This window comes from Fringilla coelebs, assembly GCF_963513975.1.
Source record: "Fringilla coelebs genome assembly, chromosome: 4".
Taxonomy (NCBI): Eukaryota; Metazoa; Chordata; class Aves; order Passeriformes; family Fringillidae; genus Fringilla; species Fringilla coelebs.
In genome coordinates this window covers 29,992,109-30,019,373 of record NC_140032.1, presented here as the reverse complement: position 1 = coordinate 30,019,373, position 27,265 = coordinate 29,992,109, and the positions used below count along the sequence as shown (strand labels likewise).

The 27,265-nt window shown below is 37.6% G+C and overlaps 1 protein-coding gene across 3 annotated transcripts in view; it reads left to right on the top strand.

Moving 5' to 3' along the window:
- MTUS1 (microtubule associated scaffold protein 1) overlaps window positions 1-27,265 on the top strand; it is a 121,636-nt gene that overhangs the window by 27,102 nt on the left and 67,269 nt on the right. For 2 of the 3 annotated variants that reach the window (XM_084204646.1, XM_084204645.1), the window contains exons 2-5: window positions 6,033-8,200; window positions 10,429-10,624; window positions 22,234-22,416; window positions 26,172-26,303. In XM_084204646.1, coding sequence (XP_084060772.1) covers window positions 6,218-8,200; window positions 10,429-10,624; window positions 22,234-22,416; window positions 26,172-26,303 — 2,494 coding nt within the window. In that variant the 5' untranslated portion in view covers window positions 6,033-6,217. The remainder of the gene's footprint in view (window positions 1-6,032; window positions 8,201-10,428; window positions 10,625-22,233; window positions 22,417-26,171; window positions 26,304-27,265) is intronic. The other variant, XM_084204647.1, reaches the window with a different exon arrangement.

The following is a 27,265-nucleotide window of genomic DNA, read 5'->3' as shown; positions in this document are numbered from 1 at the left end:
TTTGTAATCCCTATCTAGTCAAATATCGTGAACACTGATGAGGATTGTTGAACACTGAGCTCTAGCAGTCTCAGGCTTATTTTTTTAACCAATTCAATCCAGTCTTTCAAAAAAGAAGTACCTGAACCTTGACCTTGCAAGACAGTGCCAAAATAAATGTACTGTTTGTTTTTTCAGTTTCCAGCTCCTTACTTTCATTTTTTGACCTGAAAGTTTATCCTTCCTTGTATAATAACATATGCTCTTGCCAGATATTTTAGTTGTGATAAAATAGCCAAAAAAAAAAAAAAATCCCCAAAGTCTCTTTCTGAAAAGGTAATGTCTAATTTACCATTAAGAAATAACTTAATAGCATTCTTGCAAGTTCCTGAAGAGGAACAGAATGAGTATTGATCTCATGGAAAACCATGCACAGGCTTTGTTCATGATGGCAATGGATAAACAAATTATAACTAAGTATATAACTGACCATGTTGAAAACCTTGTGGATAGTCTGACACTTTTGGCAATGAATGCTGTCTTAATGAAGCTGCAAACGACAGTCCGATTAGCTTATGAGAGTGTGCTGGACTATTCAAGTGAGGAGCTTATTGCTATTCTCATTTGCACATTCAGATGGGTAGCTTTGGTTTTGTTTGATCATGCACTTAATCTCAAACAATACACTTCCTTACTTGCAGTATGTTAGTAGCTGGTGTTAGCTTGGCTCTTACGTGAGTTTCATCCTGGCAGTTGCTGTAAAACAGAGTGGGGGAAAAGGCATATGCATTTGCAGAACACTCTGGTCTAGCTAGGAGGTTGCATGTATCTCCAAATCCCTAGAATACTGGATGACATTTCTAGACAATGTTATTAAGTATCTTGGTTATCTAAGTAAAAGATGTGCTTTATTATTTTTAAAAAAATTACTGGACTAGTGTTCCACTACTGAATACAGAGTTCTCCTAAAACTTACCTAACAATAACATTTAAAAATTGTCAGTTATTAAAGGAAGGACTGTATTATCAAGACACTGTATAAATCTGTTGGAGTATCTATGTGTGTTATGTGCTTACAAATAGTCTGAAATTGAAGATGGAGAGAACAGCACAATATCCTAAAAGACAGGACAACAGGGATTGTCAGAATTTAAACGTAATTTGAAAGTTAAGGACTTTTAATCTTAGCAAAGTGGAACTGCTGTTCTCCTTTACTTCTTCCGTATCTTAGAGCCAAGATATAACTGATTAAAATTAATGTTCCTTCATTGCTGTAACTTTTATATTATGCTTCTGCTGTAACTTTTATATTATGCTTCTTGAAACAGGCTAGCCAATAGCCCAGTAAAAGGCAAAACCTGATTGTTTATGCCTTTGGAAGTGATAGGAGTCGTTCAATCAAAAATACCCGCATGATTGCTTGCAAACATAACTTGCACATTATTTCTGCTTACTGTATCAAGTGTCTAACATGGTTTCTGGCTTCTAAAATGTCTTTGACTGAAGTGTACAGATATTGTTTAGCTACCCTGTGGGGTGGGTTTGTCTTTGGTTTGGTATTTTGTTGGTGGTTTTTGTTCTTTTTTATAAACGTCTTCACAGTAAACTCACTGACCATATTGTGTATTCTGAGGCAAGCAATGCTATTAGCATATGAGAACTTAATGTAATCCACTTTTAGGAGTAGATTGTACTTGTAATATTATAAATGTTTGCGTGAAGTTGTTATAGGAGTTTAGCTTAATCCTTTCTAGAATAGTTTGAATTAGCTTGGCAATAGGCTAGTTTACATTAGAATGTGACCTTACTGAGGGAGCACAGAGAGCTCTGAAATTTGCAATACTGTTTAAATGCAACATTACCTGAACCATTTAGTGTTTTCCTAGTGCTTTCTTACGGGGCATATTCAAGCAACACTGAACAGCATGTTGAGAGGGATGCCTTTTTGGTGTGGATGATACCATCTCTGCCTTCAGGTGTATGTGCTGAAAAAGTCATACTTCTATGATTGTGTTGTGCTCCAGGACATGGGCAAGTAAACTGGTTGTAGTGTAATGCGTTAACATATGAAATGCTTTGTATGGTTTTTAATTTCAGGTAATCGTGACCATATAATATGGTTTTGTGGGGGAATGCTGATGCTGCATTTTGCCTGGTATCAAAGCATGTTCAGTTAATTAGAGCACTCTAGACAGCCTCCCTGCATGTCTGGGCACACCCTCTCCTTTCAGATTTATTCCCCACCCCATGTCCCCCTTCGTACAGGCTTCACAAACAGCTGATGAGTTTGAGTAAATGCTCTCTGATGATTTGCTTGAAAGAATCAAGTTCCAGATGGAGTACCAGGAAAAGTGAGAAATTATTAATGTCTGCATTGTGACACTAATACAAACTAACTTGAATTCTTGTAGTAATTTGTCAGCCTGTGAGTTGAATTATGTGTTGTAATTATCTGGTTTTGATTCCTGTTTACCTCACACTGAACAAGTGACTGTCCCCCTGCCCTTTAACAGCACACCCCTGGACACCTCTTGTTGGTTAGTAGAAGTGACAAGATCTTGCTCTGAGCCCAGTTCTGTATGTTGTAGTGTATTTCGTGTATTTCTCCTGGATCTGGGGCTGTTGGCAGCCAATCCCTCTTTTTAGGATAGCCTACTTGTCAAGCTTCTTTTGTTGTTGTTTTTGTTTTTGTTGTTTGTGTTTGTTTTTTGTTTTATTTTGTTTTGGTCTTTTTTATTTTTGTTTTCCAAGTGGTACTGCTGTTACCCCAAGCTCTTATTTCAGTTGAGGAAGAGGAAAACTTAGAGCCAAAGACTTTTTCTGCTCTGTGTAAGCACTGGAGGTACACAACTGAAGTTTGGTAAGCTGAGCTTTACTGAAGGCAAAACCAGCTGAACTGTTTTGCACTGCCCTGTAGTGTGTTGTGGAGGCCAGGCATTCATAATGCTTTATGTAAGACTAAGTCAAAGCAAATTTATTAGTATTTAGTTTAGAGAATTCCTCCAGTCACTAGTTGCCAGGAACAGTGTGTTCTTGGTGAGGGCAACTGTTATGTCTGTGTTTCTGCTACTGACCCCCCGCCATGGAGGAGATGCTGGGCCGAGATTATTTTTCATTCAGCCTTATACAGCAAATCTAAAACTAATGAATTTCTTTGTTATATGAAAGTTACAGAATGTCAATTCTTTAAGGAATAATGTTCATCTACGTTACAGATTTTTAAATACCTTAGGAATACCTCTCTTTTTGTGCAGGATGCTTTCAGGACTTTAAATGTGGATGTGAAGCTGGTCTACTTGTTCATGAAAGTATTGATTAATATAGTGAAGGCTTGCTTTAAAACTAGTTGAATTAGTAATTTATTTCTACGGGTGCTTTGGCTATGTGAAAGTCCAGAGCACTGAGTAACAGACTTACATGAGTATATGTCCCCCTTGGTATGTGCAACTTTAATGTGCTTCCTCGTTTCTCTACTCAGTATCAAATCTGCTTTCTTTTTTTGGAGTTTCTTCAGCATCAGTTGAATCAAATGTTACTTAACTACCTGTGTTGTTTCAAATTTTGGCATTATTAGCTACATATACTGTAAGGTAATGCAACATTCTTTAAATTCTTGGGATTTTATTCTTGCTAAGTCTTGAAATTGCCTATTTTCTGCAGAATGAAAGCTCTTGAAAGAGATAAGACTTCTGGTTTGATCTGAGCTACTGCTGAATCAAAATGGAATCTTAACTTTTGTTGCATGACTAGGTGATCAAGCTGTGTTAAGGGCTGGGATCCAGACAAGCAGAAACAAGTTTCAATGTGTCAAAACAACAGTGGAAGCAAAGTTTGCAAATATTTTTCAGCAGTTAATTCTGTGATTGACTTAAACTAATGGAAAATTATTCAGAACAGATTCTTGCCCTGCCTTCAGGGAAGACTTTATTTTAAGAACTCTTCCATCTGCCTTAAGTTTCCTAATTAAAGGTGAAAGTGAGGGTACTATAGTTGTTTGTTTCTTTAGGGATTGAATAATAGTCAGTAAGCAAAAGATCTAGATCAGCCTTGAAGAAGCAGGAGATGTTTTAGCTAGACAAGTATTTTCATCTTAGGGATGAGAAGGAGGACATAGGAAGGTGTGCTGTCTGATCTCAGTGGCTTTTTTCCTTTATTTCATGATATTTTTACCTTCAATCTGAGTCATATATTCAAAATACCATGTAAAGACAAGGTTATTGGCCAGAATCCACTATGTGTTTGGTCATAGTGAGCAGACAAATTCTTGAGGTTACTATAGTAGTCTTACTTTGGATGTTGCTGTTTTGTGCTCCAAACTATTTATGGGCCCTGCAGTTTTATACTTTTCATTAGTGTGAGAAAGGCTTTATTTTGAATGTAGTCACTCTAGCTGTGTTTCCAGCTGAAGAAAGAAAGGTTTAAGGAAAAAAGTGCATTTTGAATAATGCAATAAATAACTTACCTTTCTCTGCTTAGTGTACTGGCTTCATTTCACACTTTCTGAAGTATTTGTGCAGGAGAGTTTGTTTTTTTCCCCCTGCTGTGGCTTCCAGAATGGCTTATATGATTTCTGTGAGGATTTAAACTTACTTGTTAAAGAACAAAGGAAGAGTTGCTTCTCAGAACAAAGAAGTCTGTTTCCCAAAGAAGTCTTTCATTCCTCTACAAAAATATGACTACAGAATTTATTCTTCAGTGTACCTAATCAACATTGCTATATCAGAAGTCTAATATTAGTATTATCAATATTATTATAATCTTTTCTGATCTTGTTGCAACTGTCTTGTTTTGCATCCCGTATTGTCACCATAGTTGAAACAATGAAATAATTATGGACTTTAATATAATTCTTATATGAATTATGAGTTATTCTGCCCACCATCCTTACTTAATCCTGATGTACATGTCCTGCTGCACCAAATTTCAAATATGTCATTATATCAGTGTCATTGTTTGAGGACACTGTACTCTGATGTCAGTCTGCATTTTTGTTTAAACACCAGAGACCTGTTTGCTCATTGTTTTTGATGACAAGTGTCCTCCTTCCTGCTCTTTGATTGGAGAGTATAATCTGTCATTCCAGGCAGGTGAAGGTGTTCAAGGTGTTAATTTTCTTCAGTTGGGAATCTGACCTTTGTCCATGAATGCATCTTCAGCCAGACTGCCTTGTAGATCCATTGAACTTCTTCCCATGTATTCAGGTTTTAATTGCTCTGAAAGCCTCCTTCTGGCAGATTCCCCACCCACTGTAACCGTATGTTATAGATCTGAAGTTCTTCCTGCCTCTGGTCTCATTTCTGGTACTAGGAGCCTTTCATATGGAGTGCTACAGAGGTCATCCACTTCTTTGGACACTTTGATCTTCACTCTCATTCACATCCTTGTGGTTTTTGTACTTGGGTGCAGTCCTAGTGCTTGTTAGGAGCTTGTCACTATATGTTGCAAGGGCTCCGTGCTGTTTTTTGTTTGTGAATCTCCACTCCATGTGTGGTCAGTTGTCCTCCAGCATCTGTCCATGTCAGTCTTGCTCCTTCACCTTTCTGTTGGGTTTTGCGTGAGGGTATATGGCTCTGCTCTGCTGGAGGACATTGGAATTGTTTTGTCATTTGGCTAATCTCGTGTTATCTTTGTAGAAGATGGAGGCAGTTAACTGATATGGAATTGCTTTCCCCTCTGAAGGGGTCCTACGTGCATCTACAGTTGGCTGCCCCACCAGCATGGGGGCAGTGTACTGCTGTAGTCCCAGAGCTGATCACAAACCTTCCTCTCCTCTCCATTTCAACTCAGATGTCTTAAGTAACCCTTTCAAAATCTTCAGCTGCCTCTGCTATGCATTCCTGCCTCAAAGTGTAGGAAAAAGGCCTTTAGTGCAGAGAAACAGCAGTTTCTAGGTGCTCTGCATCAAGGGGTGAGGACTGAAGTTTTTCTTTTCTGGGATTCTGAGTGTTGCTTCTATGTTGCTGCTCTGATGTCTGAAGACTAGGAACTTGTGAATGCTTACTGTCTTAAAATCCTGATTTGGCTAACTTTTAAAAATTTCTTTTTAATTCTAGAACATTTGAATCTTCTTGGGAAACATGAAAACAAAGAACTGGTTTTTAAATATCATTCAAGACAACTGACACATTCCAGGGAAAATAAGTTGGGTTTTTTTTTCCTGCAAAGTTCAGAAGAATCTGCATTCTCTGAGATTTTAAAGAATTCTAAAATGAAAACGATTTAAAATTTAGCTTTCAAAATGAATGTTGGGAAGTCCGATGACAAAGCAAAGAATGGGTTGAAGTCTTCCTTACTTATAAGGGATGAAAATGGAAATAGCTATGCATGTGACAGAGGTACACCTTCCTCAGAGAATTGTGCCACCAAGATACATGGTAATTCAACTGCCCAAAATATAGTGGCTGAGCATGAAGGTGATGCCATTTTTGAAAAGAAGGGTGACTTCATAAGTCTTGTAAAACAGCAGTGTATTGAAGTACTTGATCTGCAGAAGACACCCGGTAAATACAGCTGCACAGGCGCTCCATCGGGAGATACAGATGCTGCACGCAAGTCTTCGGTGACTGAGCAGACTTGTATGTGTCCTTCAAACTGTGGCTTGGAAGCAACGACAAGCTTAGTGAAAGGTGATTTTGCTATGGCAAAAATGCAAAATCAGAGTATCAAACACTCAGTGCCTTATAGTCAGACTGACTCTAAGTCTGTACTAACTCTTCCTGCTTCAGAGCACAACATACAGTCCCTGAAAAATGACAGGGCATGCTGCCAGCTAAGCACATTGGATGTTACTAATGTTATAGGTGAAAATCTGAGAACTGACCAAAATGATGACATGAATCTGGGGGAAACATCGGTCTTTTCTGAAGTATGTGTCTCAGAGAAATTTGATGCAACCAGCTCAGAAAGAACACCTAATTTCACCTCTTCAGGTGTTGAACGCTGTCAGAAAAACACTATCAAGAATGATAATGAATCACAGGAAACAGAAGCACAGGCTGTAGAACTACCTGCTGGATGTATGGATCCTTATAAGCTAGATGCATTATCGCCATGCATTAATATTAATGAGGATGACCAAGTGAAATCCTTGCAGGTTACTCCTTTCCATGAAGAAACTGGGAATTCCAATGCTGAAACATGCATGGATAGTGTTGTAAATAGCATGCACCTTCTCCCAGTAGATCAAATGGATGGAGAACAAGTGTCAAACAAAACTAGTGAACCTTTAACCAAAGAACAGAGTATTTCTGGAAATGCTGCTCTTCAGAATTTGCACAACGTTCCTTCTGTATCTTGCAGTGTTCCAAAATTAAAGACAGTTATGCCTGAGCTGAAATGTGAAGCAACATTTTTGGTCTTCAGTCCAACAGCTGATGAAAGCAGTTCATCCCTATGTACTTCAACTCCTAAAGAAGGATCAAAAAACAGGACTTTTTCTGTTTCAGCTTTGGAAGTACTTGGAGACAAGTCTTCTAGACGAAGACAAAGTGAAGCCTTTGTAGGAGGGCATTACAGGTCTGGGCTTAAAGTTAGTTCAGATCAAACTGCAAGAAAACCAATGGGCAGGTCTCCTATTTCATCAACAATAACCAAAGCAAAGAAATCAGAGATAGTTAGTTTTCCCAAACCTAATTTTAAAAATGTTAAGCCAAAGGTTGTGTCTAGACCTGTGCCACAGCCAAGAGACAGTGCAGCATTAAAACAGTCTCCTCAGTCCCGTCAACTATCATCTGTCTCCTCACCTTCAAGGGTTGGTTCCTCAAGGCAATTGTCCTCCTCTATAAAAGTGCTGAAAAAAACAGTAGATCCAGCTAAAGATACTAAGGTGGAATTGCCTGTGAATAAGCCCCATAAGCTGCATGTTAACAAACACCTTTTCACTAGCCAAGTCGGTCATGCTGCAACACATCCCAGAAACACTTCCCATAAGGTTTCAAAAACACCTGCATTAAAGTTAAGTCTGCAAGACATTGACAAAGCAAGTGCTACCCATCCGGTGTGCTCCTTGGCTTCTGCTGTGCTTCCAGCATCTGGAGAGAGCTCAAAAGAGATGTTAAACGATAAAATGGAAAGTTCAAACTCCTTAATGACACCTTGTTCTCAAAACATTGACCTGACTAAAGGTGAAGAAGATCAAAGCAATGACATGAGAGTGCTTCTGGAAGCAACATTGGTAAAAGATCCGGCAAATAAAACATTTGAAGTGCACTCTGTTCCTTTGGTAAGTTTTTTTGCTTTCATGCTTACTTGTATGTTTTGTACATTTGCAAAAAAAGGAAATTCAGTATTGCACAGTATGAAAATTGTGAAATGGGTTTGGTGTCTACAAATGTAACTGTAGTATTGAATTCTATATGGAGTCTCTCCCTAGTAATGACACTGAAGAAGTATTGTTTTACAGATTAGTTGCAGTTGGATTCAGCAGCAATTTAGTGTCTCCACCTTCATCTTGTTCCATAACACAATTTTTTTTAGTAAAGTAAACAGTATTGTCTTTTTTAAGACAATACAGTTTGTAAGTTGTCTAATAAAAGCAAACAAGTCTTAATTTAGTTAACCTTGTAAAATTGCCTAGCATAATTTGGTGAGGTTTTCTAAATACAGCTTTTGATGTACATTTCTTCAAGACTATTCTAGTGGTGCTGTAACTTCAAATAGACATTAGAGATAAATTGCTGCTTTTGGAATTTTCTTTCAAGATGTGCTTTAAAACTAGTTGACTTAGAAAAGTAGACTTTTAAAAATTAGTTGTGTTAATGTTATGCATATATGAACAGTAACATTAAGTCACACAAAACCCAGAGACCAGTAAGTTGGTGAAACATTTTATTTTTAAAATCCTAATTTCACTGTCTCCTCTGTATAATTTGGGAGTTTATTTGTTTGAAGTATAGCTGGGAATCATTAGAATAGTTGGGAGTAGTCAGGAAATATTTCTCATGCAGAGGGCATATACCTGGTTTTAGGCAGTCAGCCAGCTGGAAGGTGCAAACTTCCTGGCCGGGAGGTATGCATGTGCTTGTTGGTTGGGAAATATTTTGGGATGAGTCAGCTGCCTGTCAGGAGAAACATGCTGCTTTCAAATGCACTAAAAAAAGGTTAAAAGAAAAGGAGAAGAAGGGAAGAGTGTCAGGGTTGGGCTGACCAGGATTTCAGGAAGTGTAGTAGGGACACAGAACTGGAGTCTTGGAGTTTTTTTGAGTCTCTCCTGTTGCTGGCTTGCGGATTCAATAGCTTATGTTAAATTGGTGAAATGGAGGCGGCAGCTGTTACTGGTAAAACTGTTGTCCGAATTTTTGACAGACCTTACTAATTTGCCAGAAAAATTCCAGTGAAGCTCAGTGTATGGAGGAAGCTACTTAGAACATTTTTGAAACATTGCACAAGAAAGTTATAAGTACTATTATTTGACTAATAATTTAACTTGAAAACCTAAGTAAGCATGAAAGCAAGGATGGTCTGTTTTAATTCTACAGTCTTTAAGAGTTTGTGTTCTTTATCAGTCCTTACTTTAGGTATGAAGAGTTGGAGAGAATGCTTTTAATTAATTGCATTGCCAAAAAGGAAAACTTTGTGATTCTGTTGTTCTGCTTGTACCTGTGGAAGCAATAGAGAAATTTCTATAAAATGCACAGTAGACAAATCGGCTGGATTAAATTTAAGAAGTGATTTTCTTAAGTAGAAAAGTACAGATTAACATCTGAAAATGAACATGAGGATTGTACTTGAAAATTGAAAGTTTAGTACTCTGACCGAACCTCTGCAGTCAGCTTGAGTCACAGAAAAGCACATGAAGAGCTGAACTTTCAAGTGTGTCTTTATAGGCTTGACAGGAGTGGCCATGAACTAAAGGCTGTAAAAACTGGAGCAAGAATTCTGTGTGAAACATATATAAACCAGTTTCACACATATAAACCAGTTATTTTATACCTGTCCTTGATCTAAACCTGCACTTATGTTTTGTCTATGGCACCTCTATGTGAAGGATTTTAAGCTGTTGTGACATAAGACCTAGATCAGGAAACTAATTACAAGGACTGTGACATTTCAGGTAGTACAGGACAACTAAATTTTCAGAACCTTGAACATGTGTAGTTCGTTGGTTAAGATCTTGAGAGTAGGTGTAGTCATGTAATTGAGTGGTTTAATTAGAGTTTGGGGAAGAAGAGGAAAAAATTCTGATGACCTCTGTGACCTCTTTGTAGTGTGTTGGTCGTTACTAGTGATTAGCTTCAAAGTAATAGGTTTGCATTGCTGAAGGCCATTCAGGAGATTGTTCTTGAGGTTCTGAACTGCACATGTGGACGATAAAGACAAAGCATGTTTCCTACTTGGGTGGTCAGTATTTCATTACCGATGCTGCAGAGAGAGATCTTCAGTTTCTCACACTGGTGGTGTGTGGGTTGAATTAGTGTTGGCTTTTTGGTTTCTCTTTTTTTCTTAAAACAGATGCCTTCTGAGAAAGATGGGACAACACAAGGGAAAAACATACCAAAGAAAGACCAAATCACACTGCGAAGTGTATTAACTCCCAAAGTTCAAATGGTGCCATCTGTGTCGACCTCGAAGAGAGGATGTGAAAATAAAACTATCAGCACTATTAAAACACCTTCTCACAAAGAAGCTCTTATGTCATCAAGCTCTGGTAAGAGAATTTTTCACTGGAATATTACCACTTACCCTAATTTTAAGAAACTAGTTATCATACTTAATGTACTTTCTGATACAATTTTTAGGGTGGTACAGAGCTATATGTCAGTGTTAAATACAATACTGTCTAAACTGTAAATTGCTAATGGAGAGTGTGGTGCTATTAGAAAAATCAATATTAAATATTATTTATATTTGGTTCTATTATAGGATTTTGTGAAATTACAACTAAAATTACTTGAAAGAAGGAAAAATAGAGTGCTCAGATACAATGCTCTTGTGATAAGCAGCTGCATGCTACCCTAATGGGAATGAGTCCTTATTTCAGGACATAATATATTTTGTTCTACCTAATTTTAGTACAGCTCTGTGGTTTCTAGAAAGGGGAGAACATAATTGAAGGTGAGACTACTGCTTGAGCTGCTAATTAAACTCAGACTGATTAATAGCAAGGGCAGGGATGAATCTCTCATCTAGTCTGTAGGCTGCTGCTCAAATCTCATGACTAGAAACTACATTCTGTAACTGTATTATAGGGATTCAGAAGTGCTCTGGTAGATCATGTGCTGGGTTTTTTTAACCAAGTGTGGCAATCTAACTAGTTGCAAAGGTAGCCTGTCTATGAATGACTACACTACAATGCACTGTAATTTGCAGAGTACACACCCAGCTATACCCAGTAAAACCTGTTCTTTTTTTTTATTTTTTAACCCACTCAGTCTAAGATTATAAAACAGTAAAAACAAGTCCTCTTAATTATATACAGGTGGTGAAGTGTGATAAAATCTGTGTATGTATGCCTTTATGGAATGAGTCCCTCAAAGAAAGTGGGTATAGGCTCTTCTCCCACTTGAGGCTTGCTCATGTGAGGCACTTGCTCAGTGAACCAGGCACCATCCTGTAGGCTGCCAGTTTTTTGGAGAACTCATCACCCCTCTAAATACCAGCCCAAACCTTTCCTGTCTATAATTATGGCCTTAGAAGAAGACAGATGGTTATAGATATAGAGTTTTCCTTTAGGTTATTAATCCAGATAGGATTTATGATACTGTCACTAGAAATAAATGTAAGCACAGATGAGTTATAGGACTAACTTCTTCCCTTCAGAAAAAAAATAAATTACTTTAAAAAGAAACAGAAGGCATTTGCTCTTGAAAATAAAAACATTTACTCCCCAGATTTTTTTTTTTAAATAAGGCTGTCACTCCTTAGCCAGTTGATGTATGTTGAAATGATGGTAGTCAATAGAATATTTTCCAAATATTTCCTAGTGGAAAAAGGCTGCTTAAACTAAAAGTAAAAAGTAGCACTTCAACATTTCAAACGTGTGGTGTGATCTGGTAAGACTTTAATGCTACACATGAGAAGAAATTTGTTTTCTCCATGCCCTTTCTCCAGTTCTGTGTTCCTAGTTTACTGGTCCTAGCACATATTACCCTTCATTCTGCTTATGCAGTGTTTTGGTGCTACAAAGTAGGGTTTGATGCATTCAGCTCTATCAGATTAACTTCCCCTTCCCTTACAAAGGGGGTTTTTAAACATGTGTCCTTGCTCCTTGGCAAACCTTGTACTGATGCAAAACACAGGATAGGATTACGGGGTGGGGTATGGGGCAAAATAGGAATTATTTGGGTTTGCTGCTAAACCCCACTTTTCAGGTAAAACCATACCTACTGCTGCTTACCCCTTCTGTTTTTAACATTTTTGAAGTAAAATTGTACATACATTTTTTGTGACAAAGTGGCAGTTTGTAAACCAAAACCAGTTGCCGCTTCAGGCTAAAGCATTCCTGAAGGGAGTAACTGTTTTTTCCAATGGAGTCATTTGAACATTTTGGTATTAAACTTCAGCCCCCAGATAAATCATTCAGTAGCTGTACAGTTGTTTGCTGTCAGGATTTTGTCAGACTACAGGCTAGCTAAATCCAGAAAGGAAAGGACTTCTGAAGGTCACCTAGTCCAGCCCCTGCTGCTTGTAACTGGGTCATTACTGAATTCAGACTAGGTTGTTCAGTCGTTTGTCAAGTTCAGTTTTAAAAATGTCCAAAATCCTAATGAACTTGTTTCTTCCTGAGGTACTAACATATGTGTAGCTATTTCTTATCCAGTTACTGATAGTATTTGGATAATTGGGCAACAAGAGAAGTTTGTGGTTGAATTCATTAAATACTCTGAACAAGACAAATGATAGTGTAGCTCTATGTGAACTCTCGCATGTGTATGGTGAGAGACAGAAGTGGTGCATCTGTCCAAAATGTACTAGTGGGTGTATTATTCCTAGAATAATCAACAGCTTGTGAGGGTTTTCTTCATATAATGGCTGTTCAAGAAATCAAAGAAAAAAATGCCATGTATAAAACACCAGTTATAAGATCCTTGGAACTTGAGGAGTTAAGATTTTGGTGATTTTTTTTTTTTTTCATCACTTGTAAAACTTAAGTACTCAGTGGTAACATACTAACCCAATAGAAAGAATTTCTTCTCAGGAAATTTCCTGATTCTCACGTGAACAGAAGACAGCAGAAGGAGAGCAGAACTCATACCCAAACACTGTATTTTTGTGAGGTTATTTGCAGAGCATATTAGGCTAGAAACAACTGGGTTTATTTATTTCAAAATGGTTGCTGAGCATTGTTCACCAGTATTGGTGTATTTTAGCTGGAACTTGAAGTTTTTGCTGCATTGGAAATAGGTTCTTTAAAAGACAAGCCCACCTTGATCCAGTGTACCAAAGTGATTTGGGAAATGATGAAGCCCCATTTCTGCAACTGTGACCAGGTTTCCAGATTTGCTGCAAGCTAGATGCCTCAAAATTATTTATGTAACTATTTATCTCATTCTTCATAAGAGGGGATGACACACTCACTCTAAGACAAAAATCTGAATTCTCTACAGGTAACTTTTCCATGGTGGTGTGTGTAGGTTTCTGTAGTACTGGATGGAAGGCTGTATGTCTTTTGCTATGTTTGTTTTCTGTTAATGAAAACATATATTAGAATTCAAGACACAGAATAACATGTTTGACTTACCATTTTTACTGGAAGGAAAATATAATTTTGGAGCCCTGGTAGAGGACTTTGAACTAGTTTCAAAATCAAAGCAACTGTTGTTTCTGTTCCCATGAAATACACAGAGCCTTCTGATTTGGATGTGTCATAGCCAGTGTGGAGGAGTAATAGCCTGATAACAGTTGAGGTGTTATGGTTTGTGAAGAGTCATGTCTTGAAGGGAGGAGTTGAAGGGCATTGGAGAAGCCAAGGAGCTTTGGTGTTCCCATGGAACATCACTCCATGATTTTCTGCTATCATACCTGTCCCAGCAACTGTATATTAGCACCTGTGCAGTGGAACAAAAGCTCCGTGACAGTTTGAGCCACAGGAAGTTATATAAACAGCATCAAATAGGAAACTAAATGATTTACAGTAAATCTAAAAATGTATATGCCCACCAATGCCTTTTTTACCATCTTTTGCGGACTACAAGCTACCTGAAATTCTGTAAATGAGAGGAGCTTTACCTGTAAGTGGAACTTCTGATATGCTATAGCTTCATCTCCACTTCTGCCTTAAAATTACACCATTACTTTAAATTATTTCTCATTGTAAGAAACTTCACATTCTTTTGGATGTCTTAGCTCTGTCAAGATGCTAAGACATGTAATGAAACTCTTTGGGAATCTGAAAGTATCAGTAGTGCTATTCCTCTGCTTACTGTTAAAAGACTTGCAGAAATAAATGGAAACCATGTAAATCATCTGTGCAACAAAAATGTCTCTTGCTATCTTGTGGGGGTTTTTTTTTGACATTTCGGGTACCCTTTTGTCTCCGATTTAAGTCACTGGTTTTCCTTCAGCAGTATAGCAGCCCTGTACTTCACTTCTAATTTCCATTAATCTAGTCCAGTGGTCACTCCCTTTTTCTCTTGAGAGTATTTTCATAGTATATAACAAGACCACTGAAAGCTTGGATACAGAGAAGCTTTAAAGTCTGAATTCTGTGTCTCCTTAAAGATATTTTTGAACAAGTGAGACCTTTCCCTTATGACAAGTTGATCTTACGGAAGGACCTTTCCTGTGTTCTGCAACTACCAGAAGCATGGGAAAAATAATTCCCCAAATGGTATAGAAAATGTGTATGCAGGTTTAGTGATACTTTGAAAGACTGATTTTCTTTGTAGTTCATAATTGCTAAATTCCTGCAGCTGAATTTTGGCTTGATCATACATTAGATGTGTGATCGAGAGAAGCTTCAGTAGTTAAACAGAACAGGCAGCGACAGATTAAGACTCAGTTTTTTATTGAGTGTTATTGCTGTTTATTGCACAAAGAAAGGCTTCTCAGATGAAAAATTCAAACCAAATGGTTTCAGTCAGTTTTCATACAGCTGGAGACATATATAAACTTGATAATTCAGGACTTCTTGGTACAGCCTTTCACAATACTAGTGAAGCAGGACCAAAACAGTTCAGTTCCACTAAGCATTCTCACAGTCCTTAAGTCTTTGTTCTGACGCTGAACTAGGAGCCAACCCAAATATAGTTACTGAAAACAATTTTTTCAGCTTGTATCATTCCTGTTATTTACCATGTGACTCTTTAAAGCTGGGTTGACATACTGCCAAGAGGAAACAAAATATTTAAAAAGACAAACATAACTTCCAGGTTCTCTGGATTGAAACAGTCATGAATTTACTCAAAATCCTAGAATAGACAGTCACTTGTAAAGGTGTTCATATATTTTCTCATAAACAGGTCTGGAATGCACCAGGGTCTACAAATAAGGCTTAAAATTTGTTTCAGCCAGTCTTTTTACGCTTTTCTTTTACAGAACAGCTAGCTTCTTTTATGGATCCTAAAAGTGGGTTCTTCATTCACTAGCTTACCCAAGATGATTATTTGTCCTTTTTAGTCCAGATTAGTGAGTTTCAGTCTCATTTTCTTTAATAGATCTGTACTAATTAAAGCCTCTGTTAAAAGTGAAGTTAAAACTTGCATGTTTACCTTCAGAAGTATAGGAAGGAGGAAACTAAAACATGGGTCTCCACAGAACATAAGATCTGTATTCCATAGTATGACACAAAGCTTGTGTCATACTCCTTCTTTGGTCATCATCATCCAGATATCTCCTCTGCATAGTGTTTCTGTATCTCGTAACCAGTTCTCTAAACTGGGGAAAAACTTTTGTCCAGTTGATGAGTTTGTGAGAGTTCAGAAAACAATGTTAATTGTGAGGGCCTGAGAGCCTTGCTGTTTACTGTTTCTCCAGTCAGTTGAGTTGGACTTGCCTGGTAATGTTTCCGGTCAACTTCACCCATACTTCCTGGACATCCTCAACAGGAATGGTTTGCTGGAAGCTGCCTGGAGCAATATATTTACTTGTGCCAAGTACTGACTGTTAAATTTCTGCCCCAGGTGTTGATCATTCAGCTACAAAATGGTCAATTCACAGTTTGAAGCCAGAAAGGAGCCATAAAATGATATAATCTGAACATAGCTTTGTCAATTTGCTTAAAGCCTTGATTACATACACTATCAGAAAAGCTTACCATAATTTTGACACCTATTTTCTTTTGTTGCTTTTCATTGACAAGGTACTCTTCCTGTGGGATAGGTTCAGTTTGTGTTTTTGCAAGCCTTTCATAGGGTTCATCATAAAAATGTATTTTGGAATAAAATACTTCCTATTTAGCTTTGGAAGTCAAGTTGACCCTAAAAAACAAGTAAAAGTGAAAGGGTTTTTGTTTCTGAGGTAGTATGGGATCTGTTGCTGTGAATGATTTCAAAGGAAGGGGGGTTATTTATCTCTGTATAATTTGGATGTGGTTATCTAAGTTTTGAGGGGATGGGAGAGAAGAGGCGGAGGGAGTTGGAAATATTTGAGTTTATGGGTAATTCAGATAATATGGCTTTCAAAAGGGGGTATTTCATTCTGTCAGGTTTGCTTAAGGTGCCATCAGTGACCATAGTTAGGGAAATAAATTTTTCCCATATGTTCCCAGACTTTTTACAGGCAATTTTGTGACTAGCCCCATTGAAGTTTTATATGTTGTACCTGTACCAAGAAGCATGATCATACTTGCAGAGACTGATTCTAACAGTCAGCATATTGATGCTGTCAGAAATGTGAATGTATCTATAAGAATATTCTCCTTTAGGAGAGAGGTGTGCGCTACTTCCCTGCAGGGGAATTTCTTGGTGCCTAGTCATTTACTTGCAAGGACATGCTGGTGTGTCTTCAATAACTCTTTACTTGTACTGCTTAGTTCTGAATTCTCTCAGGGTAGGTGTAAAGGAGGAGGGAAGTACGCATAATTGTCTTCCAGAAGAAATTTGTATTTGTTTTGCTGCAGTGAGCTTCCTCTTTCATTCAAGAAACACATGAAGCCCCGCAACAGAAAACTTAAGATTTGTAGATAATGTGAGTTTTAAAGATGCAATGTAAGTCAAACAAAATTCAGTGCCTAACATGAAGGGTGTGTGGTATGGAGAGCTGGACAATAATGAAAAGCATGGTTGGATGAACCCCATCCACCAACCCGGTGGTTTTCTTTTGCCTCAGCTTACCTTAGGGTACATTGTTTTGTCTTCTTGTGCCCAGTACTCCTAAACAGACTGAGCTTTTCCATAGCTATGTTAAAGCTAGTGGTTGGGATTGGATTGTTTTAAGTCAGCATGCAGCCTACGAGAGTCTCCTGGCAAAACCAGAGTGGGCAGGCTTTGCCACTACTGTTCCTGGGAAGCTAGTGTAAAACTATCTACTGTCCAGAGACAGGCTTTGCTGGGGGTCATAGGAGGTTGGTAGCATGACTGTGCAGACTGCATGGTCTCTCATGGGGCTGCTCTAGTTCAGTCTTCAAAAGGAAAAACCTAAGATGGACTAAATCCAGCAGGCATCATTATGGGCAGACAGGAGGTGAGAGAGCAGATGTGAGCTCTGACTTGAGGACAGCGTAGACAAGGGCTGTTTCTAGGTGCTGGAGAGGTAATAATGCAAGGGGTTGAAAGGAAGATGAGGAAGGGAGAAGTCTCTGATTGTGGAAGGGTTTAACTGGGAGGAAATCTGCCACATTTCAAAACTGGACCCAGGGAGGGGTGAAAGTGAAATTGAAGAGTAGACATACATGAGACACTCTTTCTCTCTCCTTCTCTAACTGAAAACACCCCAATCACTCTTCTGATGGTAGGATCATGTGAGGGAAGAAAAAGGGTTGTTTTGGTTGTTGGTAACTGCTTATAAATGCTCTGTAGTAGTGATGATCCATTCTCCAGGTTTAGTCCAAGAATGTTTAGCTGAGAGGGGAAGAACATGTGAACACCCACCTGTGTGGCATGGCTGCTGACACCCTAGTTAGATTTTTGGCACTAGCTTACTGCTGGTTCCTTGCTAGCTGTCTGAGGATTGTAGGGGAATGGGAAGAATGCTGTCCAAGTCTGTATCAATGGAGAATTGAGTCTTGCCTTAGTATATAAACTATTCTATAACCAGCTGTTACCTGCTAAACAAGTAATTTTCTCTCCTATAAATATTTCAAGACCTAGGAATAACTTGAAATTTCCTGGTTTTGTCCATGTTTATGTTGAACATTTGAGCATTCATTGCAACATAATGTAACTGTGTCCTTCCTTTTTGGCAACTTTGGTAGTAATTGGCGACTTTAAAAGGGAGACATCATTAGAAAGATATTAGCTTAGAATTGCAAAACATACTGTAACTGGTCTTCCTTCCTTGAAGGAACACTGGTATATGTATAGCATTATAGATAGTATAGTTAATAACTGGGGAGCTTGCAGCCATCAAAAAACTGTTAGTATTGCTACTGCTTCACACTGTTTAAAATGGCAACCATAGGCACTCTTACATGTATGTCAAGAGCGGTCTGCCGGAAACATTACCAAAGTCCAGTTTGTTTTTCCATTACTTACTTGCACTTTTCAATAGATGCCAAAAAAAAGCATATTTTCTTGGAGGTTTACTCCCAAGGTGCTTTATCAAGACCTAGTACTGTAGGCTTACGCAGGACTTTTTCACCAGCTAAGAAGTTTAGCATTTCTAAAACAGAGCCCTTTGGATTTTTAAACTTGCAGGGAATATCAGAAATGCATTAAGCAAAAATCCAAAATTCAACATTTTCAAGAGTTTGGGCATTGAAGGGCTGAAACAACTATTATGTTAGCTTTAGATTTAAACAAAAGCAGCAACAACAAACAGTATCCTTCAAAAAACTCCTTTTGCACTTAGCGTGCCCAAAATTTGTGTTTGGAAAAGGCTTCTAACCAGTCATTTCCAGGTACTGTGTAGCTCAGTGAATGCCAGTTGCTCAGTGTTCAGCTCTAGATGTGAAATGTGTTGATGTGCTTTAAAATGGTGGACATGAAATTTGTGAATATGTATTTGGCTTTACAGTCTGCCTCATGTCAACATTCTGTCATTGTGTGGTTTTTAGGCTCCAGTGCTGTTTAAAGGAAGCCTTAACTTTTTCTTGACAATAACCACCTATGATGGATTGATATGAAAGGATGATTATTTGAGTAAGGATATGAAAGCTGACTTCAGAGCTTCTTGAAGAATGAGCTTTGTTTTTTGCTTATTTCCATTCCAATACAAGAGAGACTTGAGCATAGTTCAAGTAACATGGTTGTTGCATGGAGGCTTTTTTCTAAAGAATTGCCAACTCATTAGTTCACTGTAGAGGAATGCAGTATTTCTGGTATCCCACTTCAGTGACTAGATTAAATAACTGATGAAAGCCTGATACTTTGATGCTACTGCTTGTTTTGTTTATAATAATGGTTGACTAAATATCCTGCTTTTATGCTCATTTCCAATAAATTTGTATTCCATATCTTCCTGCTTCGAAACCTTTGCATCTAATGCTGTGTAACTCCTTTCTTAGGGAATGGTACTTATGAAAAAACCTTTAAAACCATTAGTTGAAGTAATACCTAGAGTAGTTTCTTAATCATCTTTTGTCATGACTTAAATTCTCCTTCGAGCTGGGCTTTTGAAAAATGCATTTGAGTGCTTGAATAATTACTTTAATAGAAGCATTATAGGAAAGTGCCAAGCAGCAGAAAAACGAAGAGAAAAGGTCCTCTGCTTGGAAAAGGTTTGACATGCTTTTGAAACTGGGCATCCTAGAGATTGCTGTGCTCACTGGATGGGTTTGTGCTCAGAGCACTGCCACACTGCAGCCTCTGCCGAGAAGTTGGGCTTGCTGCAGATCAAGTGTAGAGAACATGCTGTACTAGACAAGACTCAGGTATTCACATGCTTACTTTGACCCCTCTTGAGTGCAAATCACTGTGAAGAAAACAGCATTTTGTTCCTGTATGTTTTGGAATGGATGAATGGGTCCAGCACAATATCAAGCAAACATGTTACCTTCACCTTTAAATACAGCTGATAAAATGCATTTGTTCCTCTAGCTCCCTTTTGTAGTGTAGAACATTAACTCACTAAATCATACAAACCTAACACAGTGTTTGTACAGTGACACTTTTTTCTGTTTGTTTTTTGGGGGAGTTGTTTGGGTTTGTACCTTGTTTTGCTGGGAGGCTATTTACAAAAGGAATTCTGACTTGTTTGTATTAGTTATTTTCCTGGTATGTTAACCCATTAATAAAAAATTTTTAGAAAACATTATGGACAGTTCTATAAAGCCGTCCGGTTTGTTCTATGACATGCAAATGGGACAGGAACTTTTTTGGTCAAACATAAACTTTTTTCTGTTACATTGTCTGGAGTGCTGTTTCAGAGGTGTTTTTAAAAAGTATGAATTTGTGGTTTGTGGTCTTCTCATAACACAACAAAGCTTGTATGCTCTTTAGCATGTTCCATATATTCAATTGTCCCTTTCAGTAACTTTCAAAAAATTCTAAAATATGGCTGATAATTTTTTCTCAGAGGTTTAATACTAGGCTACAGTAAAGCTATGTACAGAATCAGAGTTCTGCATAGTAATGAAAGGTAGTAAAAGTGTACCTGTGAAGAGACATCTGATGCAAAGCTTGTTTAATTGCTCAATGAAGCCTGTTATATTCTGTGACCAGTAGTATGTAATAGGCTAATGAAGGTTTAGTATATATTATGAGGCTTCTCTTTTGTTTCTGAATTAATTGAACTGAGGGAAGTAGCTTGGACATACCTTCATTTATCAGTCCTGTTCCTGGTTTTGTCTACTTGATACAGAATATTTTGAGACAAGTTACCTAATCCTGTCACACCACCTACTGTTTAAAAGCAGACATTGGGCGTGTTTTTCTTGTCTAAAATTTAATGCAATCCACTTAATGTCATTATTTCCTGAGTTTGGTGCAAATTGCAGGTTTCTCGGTTGTTAGTATTTAGGAGTAGAAATCGTGTAGCAAAACTAGTGTTGCTTAAGGTAAAATTACTAGCTAGTTTTGTCATATTTCAGCAGTTTTCTAGCTTAAGCCAAGTTTAAATGTTGTTTATAGTGACAAGAATAAAGGGAAGGGTATTCTCTTTAAATAGAGATTTGATTGTTCTGTGTCAAGTCTGAGACACTGTAGTTGCTTCTTTTCCATTAAGATAAACTGTCAGCCTTGAAAATGACAGTGACACAAGAAATCAACATATTTTAGATACGTTAATAATATGTTAATAAATAACAAAATATTTTCTAAAAAATATAAATCTGTCTTCTCTGGTTTTGTACAAAAATGAAAACCTCTTATCCATATTCAGAAAGCTGATACTAAGATCTTGATACTGGGGCTGGCAGGATTAAACTCACAGCTGGCAAGAGAAGTCTGTGTGTGTATAACTTCTCTGGGCTATTGAAATTTTTATCTGGGTGCACACTTTTCAGGAAATAAACTAGAAGCCTAATTTGTCTAAAAAACTCAGATTTTCTTGTGGAAAGTGTATTTGCTTTGTCAGTAATGCAAGAATGAGCTCCTCCTACACCTGTCTCTTGTGTAGGTGCTTTTCCTTTTTGATTAGCTTAGCTGTTGGATGTTTGTATTCAACAAACTCAAATGAAAACTGGACCTAATACAGAAATGTTTCTGCACCAGCTGGCATTAAGAACTTGGTTTTGGAAGTGCTTTTAAACTAGTTCTGTAGAACTACTCAGTTTTCAGCGTATTTATTATATGAGTACAAAGCAATTTGATACTCTCATGCTGTCTTATTCCTTGAAAGGATATTATCTTTTAGAGTGTTCTGTCAGAGGGGAGTGGGGTTGTGGATCTGTTTTAGGGAGGGACAAACAGAAAAATCCTTTCTTAGATTGTCTTTGAAACGGAGGTTATATTTTTGTGGGATTGCCAGTACAGTGAACCATAATGTGATGTAGGAAAATACAAAGACAGACTTTTTTAAGATGTGCAGATGTCTGCACTGAAGGTAAATCTATTTAAGCTCTTGACTTGTTTCTAAGGCTTTAAGTCCTTGGAACTGTTTTTCTGCATTTACAGCACTTTTTACCATGTCAATAAGAAGTATATTAAGCCATTTTATATGGATTTTTACTGTGTAAATATTTTTATTTGTAGGCATATGTGCAAAAGAAGCAATAATTTAAGTTTCTTTCCTACTCCTTTTGTTCCTATTTCTCCCTCCTCTTTCCCCCCCAATTGACAGGTGTAGGATCTTTGCCAGGAGAGAGGCATGCCTCAGTGAAAAATACTCCAGCCTCATGGACTAGCTTTGGTAAATCCCTTGCCAAATCCAAAGTGCCTGTCAGAAGATCAGTGCTTGAGAGAACACCTAGCCTCTCATCAGTCAGCAGTGCTCAGAGTGAGCAGAGTCTTTTCAGCACTAATTGTAAGTATATGTGAGGGTTATGAGTTTTAACTGATTGATAACCAACGTCAACTGCTTGTTGGTAAAAATCCTCTTGGAAGGGAATCCTGTCTGACAAGTACCTGTGTTAATTCTGGTTGTACTACTTACTAGCTCTAGGTCTTAACTCTTTTTCCCTATTCACTTAGAACTTTCTTTTTTGAGACATACTGTCTGAAAGAGCTTTGAGCCCTGGATTTTGGGTTGATGAGTAGAGATTTCGGTACAACTTCTCTTCCATCCTGAAACACTAGGAGCTTAAAAAGACATGCTGATTATGTAGTGTTTACATGTAGTGTAATATGTCTGAACAGAATGGTTTACTTGTCATAATATTTGGAACAGTGTGTTACAGGTTTTCTGATGCTAAATGTTTTCTTGAACTGCTTTATATCTGCTTTTGGCATTTTAGGACAAAATACGTAGATCAGATTACAGGCACATTAATTTTAGAATGTGAATCTTTGTATGGATAGACTTCTGTAATTACTAAGGTAGCTGTAAACATTGGTGTATGACCTAACCCAATCAATCTTGATTAAAATTAGTGAGAATAATACCATAACTTGCTTTGAAGTTCTACAGCACTTCTTAGGAGTTCTGAGGGGGAAAAATATTAAGAAAATAACGTACAGCTGACTATCAGACATATTAGCATTCCCAGCTATGCATATTTAAATAAGTACATTCAAATATTCTGCTACTATTACATCACCTGTTTTATCTTGAAGACTAGGGAAAGGCCTTTTATTTGTGCCAGATGTCACTTAAATCTGTCTTCAATGCACTGAAAAAGAGCTGTGATTTAACACTTGTCTGGGTTTTATATATGCGCATATGCATACACACAGGACATTTTCTCATATTCTTCCCCCACACCTCATACTGCCTTCATTAAACTAAACCTAACATATTCCTCAAATTAATAAGAGTATGTGTAATAAAATATGCATGTGCATCTTGCTCTGTAACGGGATCAGTTCTGATACTGTGACAGCCATGTTGACTTTTGCTGTTCAGGTTTAGGACTGTATCTGGAGTTGCTAAGCAGCTTTGTCCTCTCTTCGTGTTGCTCCCTCATGTAACAAAGGAAGGGGTCAGCGCTTCATAACAAAGGAGTGTATTCAGATTAAGTATCCAAACAGATGACTCCTTATTTAGCCTGATTTGCTAGCTGCTGTAATCTGTTTTGTCCACTGCCTTCAAGCTTACAATTTTTTCCACTCCGATTCATGAAGACCAAGCAAGAGCAATATGAGAGGTTGAACATGGCTGCAGTCTCGTAGACTTTAAGCTTGCTTAGATCTTTTTTAAATGACTATACCAGGAGGACTCCGCAGTTGCACAGAAACTAATTTTTCTCCTGTTATTTTCTTCAATTCTACACTAACACCACCGACTGATTCAGGAAGCCACTATGATATTACCTTACTGACATTGCTGGTAGTGGGGTCTTACAGCTTTTGTATTGTTCCGTTGTTAGCCACGTTTACTGGGAAGAGAAGTAGGTTGTATTCCTTTTATTTCTATTCTAAAGCATGTATTTTGTTTTGTGGAGGTTGGTAAATATATGCAATGTTTTTATTTGCTGATTTTCTGTAATACTACTTTTCTTTAGGGAATTTTTTATGCTTGATGAGAACTGTTTATATCTAATAGTAAGGTTTTGTGAGTATAATGACTTAAGATTACGTGTAATTCATATGTTAATGAAATTTGACTTTGAATCAAATTGGAAAGAACTAAGGAATTTTCTTTGTATTCTAATGCTAAATACAGTGCTGTTCTTGTTTTTTATCCCTGCATTTAGTCTACAATGTTATAGTTTCAGGAAAAAAAAATTTGAAGCTTAAGTGTTTTTATTAGATTGGTGGGACACACAAAGATCAGAATGGGAGGCTTATGCTGTGTGTGTCATGAAATGTATGACAAACTACTGTGATCCTGTCAACAATATTAAATCAAAAACGTGCTTGGCTTGTTTGGAGTTTGTCCTCTGTTAGCAGAGAAAAAAGATGGCAAGCTGCTACTTTGTCAGCTCAGCCCTTTGTTATGGGATGTCCTTGGACTGGTAATTCCATGTGGCAGCATTAGGGCTTGTTTGTTTGTTGTTGTTTTTTGGTTTTTTTTTTTTTTGTCTAATGAGCACTTGAACTTTCTGATTATTTTCTCTAAAATGACTTCTTATTTGAGAAGCTCAAAAATCATGAGGTTTGAAGTGCTGTTGTTACTAAAAGCATATTTTGTATGCAGTTTGAACATTGAAAACCAGACTTTTTTTAACGGTAATCTCAGTTTTAGTGCTGAGCTGAAAATGCTATCCTTTGAACACATCAAAATGTTTAACTCTGAGGTTAAGAAAAAAGATTCCAGATTTTAATTACATTAGAATAATTGTATAGATAGTAAATAGTGTTTCGAAAGTTAAAAAAATGATCCTAGCAGTTGACCTGCATCTGCATTTTTATACAGTCAATACTTCATTAAAATTCTTATAATAAGCTGAGTTTTCAGATCTTTACTGGGCTGAGATCACTTCATACCTGTCCATCTTTATTCAGGATTGCAGTAGCTGCTCTGAATTTGAATCCAGAAGTGATCAAACTCTGTAAACCTGGGAGGTTTTGGTGGGGTCTTTTTTTTTTTTTTTTTTAATTCCTGCACAAAGCCTGGTTAGCTGACTCCGGAGTTTTTAATATGACAGAACAGTTCCCTAAGTAGTCCTGCACCAGGAGGCTGCTCACACACCCAAAGCATTACTACCATCGTGTGCTGCTGATTTAAAAGAGGAAGTAGCACACTAGTTTGCAGGCAGTTGTTAACTGCTTGCAGTGAACTGTGAGCACACATCCTTAATTTAGTGATTTACAAAAAAAGTTAAGGACTCCTTCACGCCTTGTGCTTTACTAAAATGAATTGGTTTTAATTATGTAATGTTGATCAGGCTCAGATTCCTACACAATAACTGTGTTGCTGATGTGTTACGCAAATTGCTTCTCGTGTATAGATTTTTTTGGCAAATATTTTTAGCTTTTGTGTTTTTAGAGAGGTTCCGACTTCCTTTTTTTTTAAAAAAATGATGGCTTCAGTTGCATGTGTTTGTTAAGGGGAAACCCTCTTTCTGTGGCAGAAAATATTTAGTGGCCAAAAGCATCTTTTTGAAGTAGTTAACCTCCATGGTTTATGCTAATCTGTTTAAAGACAATAAAATAGTCTCAAGACTGTATGCACCATCTTTTTATGAACATAGTTAGACATGTAGTTCACATTGCCTTTGAAAAAGACCAGTCTCATTAAAACACTTATCTGAGGCAAACCTGGTAATATATGACAAAAGCTTCCCCCTCCCCCACCCTTTTGTTTTTCAGTGACTAGAGAGAAAAGCATTGCTGTGACAAACAATTCCACAGTGACTTAATTTTTTCTTGTCTCTGGTAAATGCCATGTGAATTCTAACTCTTTAACGTGTTAGTATACATAATTGTGTAGTGCCCAAACCAAAGTCTACTCAATCTGTACTTACTTTAGAAATATTTTCATATTTTTTCTGGACAACCGAAATGATGTTTCCCAAAATTTCAGTTTTTTGGTTTTCATGGAAAAATTTCTCTTGTGACCATAAACTCAAACCTCTTTCAAAGTTATTTAGTCTCTGGTAAAACTGACTTGTCTTATGATTTAATTTTCTCTAAACTATATATGCCTAGAGCAAATTCCTTTGTGATTCTGTTTTGCAGCTGCAAGTGCCACAGTCATCAGGAATGGAGAATGGCCTTCAAAACCAGCCTGCCAGAATGGCACTTCGGGGTCTGTCCCTTTGAAAGCACTACCAAGACCTAGATTGCACTCATTGAAGTCAACTCCAAAAGGTATATGAGTCTGTTTGTAGACAGAGGAGGTAAAATCACATCAGTGGTGCTTCAAGTGTTGTAAGACTTCATAGGAAGGCTGAAATATTCTTTGTACTGCCATAATTGATGGAGGTATTTCAGGGAAATGAAGAGGTCTGCGCTGTGGTACAGCTCAGGCTTGCATGGTACAGGGACTAAATGCACCTTGCTACATGGCAGGTGTCATGCCATGGGGTTTATGTTGTTTTAAAGAGTTCTTTACCTTTGGAACATTCAGGTCACAGGCTCTGTCACTGCTGGTAATCTGCAGAACAGACATACCTGAATTTATCCTGAGTGTATGGTTGTTCTTGTCTTTATGCAGGCTTTGTATTATCTTTACTCTTTTCAGGACTGAAAGGGTCTTGGGGGATGGGGATATATTTTTGAATAAGATATTGTTAGAATGTATCTTCTTCTGTAGATAGATGACATTGTCCCATCTTTTGAAGGGAAGAGTCACAGAAACTTAGCTTTTCATGTTGCTTTTTCTTGATACTCTTCTTGGGCTGAATTAGAAACTTTAATGGAGATGAGACAATGAATTGTGTTTTATCACCTTGTGCTAAAAGAAACATTAAATGTACTTCCTGACTTTGTATTAAGCATTGTTCAGGTTCCTATTTTGGTTTGAGCTAGGAACTCTTGATTGGCCAGCAGTGCAACTTCCACTCAGGCCACAAGCACCAACTGACAAGTCATTCTCTGGCCAAAATTAAAGACATAATGGGAGCAGATAAATAAGCTTGCTGTGTCTCTTTCCTAAGTCCTAGCTGTAATCAGCTTGCTTCTGATCATCTTTGTGGTGAACTGGTTATTGTAATTGGATAAAACCTAATTAAATGCTGTACTCCTGCATTAGACTTAAATTTTAAGCTGGTATCTGACATAATGGAGAATGCATAAAAGATGCCTGCCAAATGTCTCGCTGTAATGACATG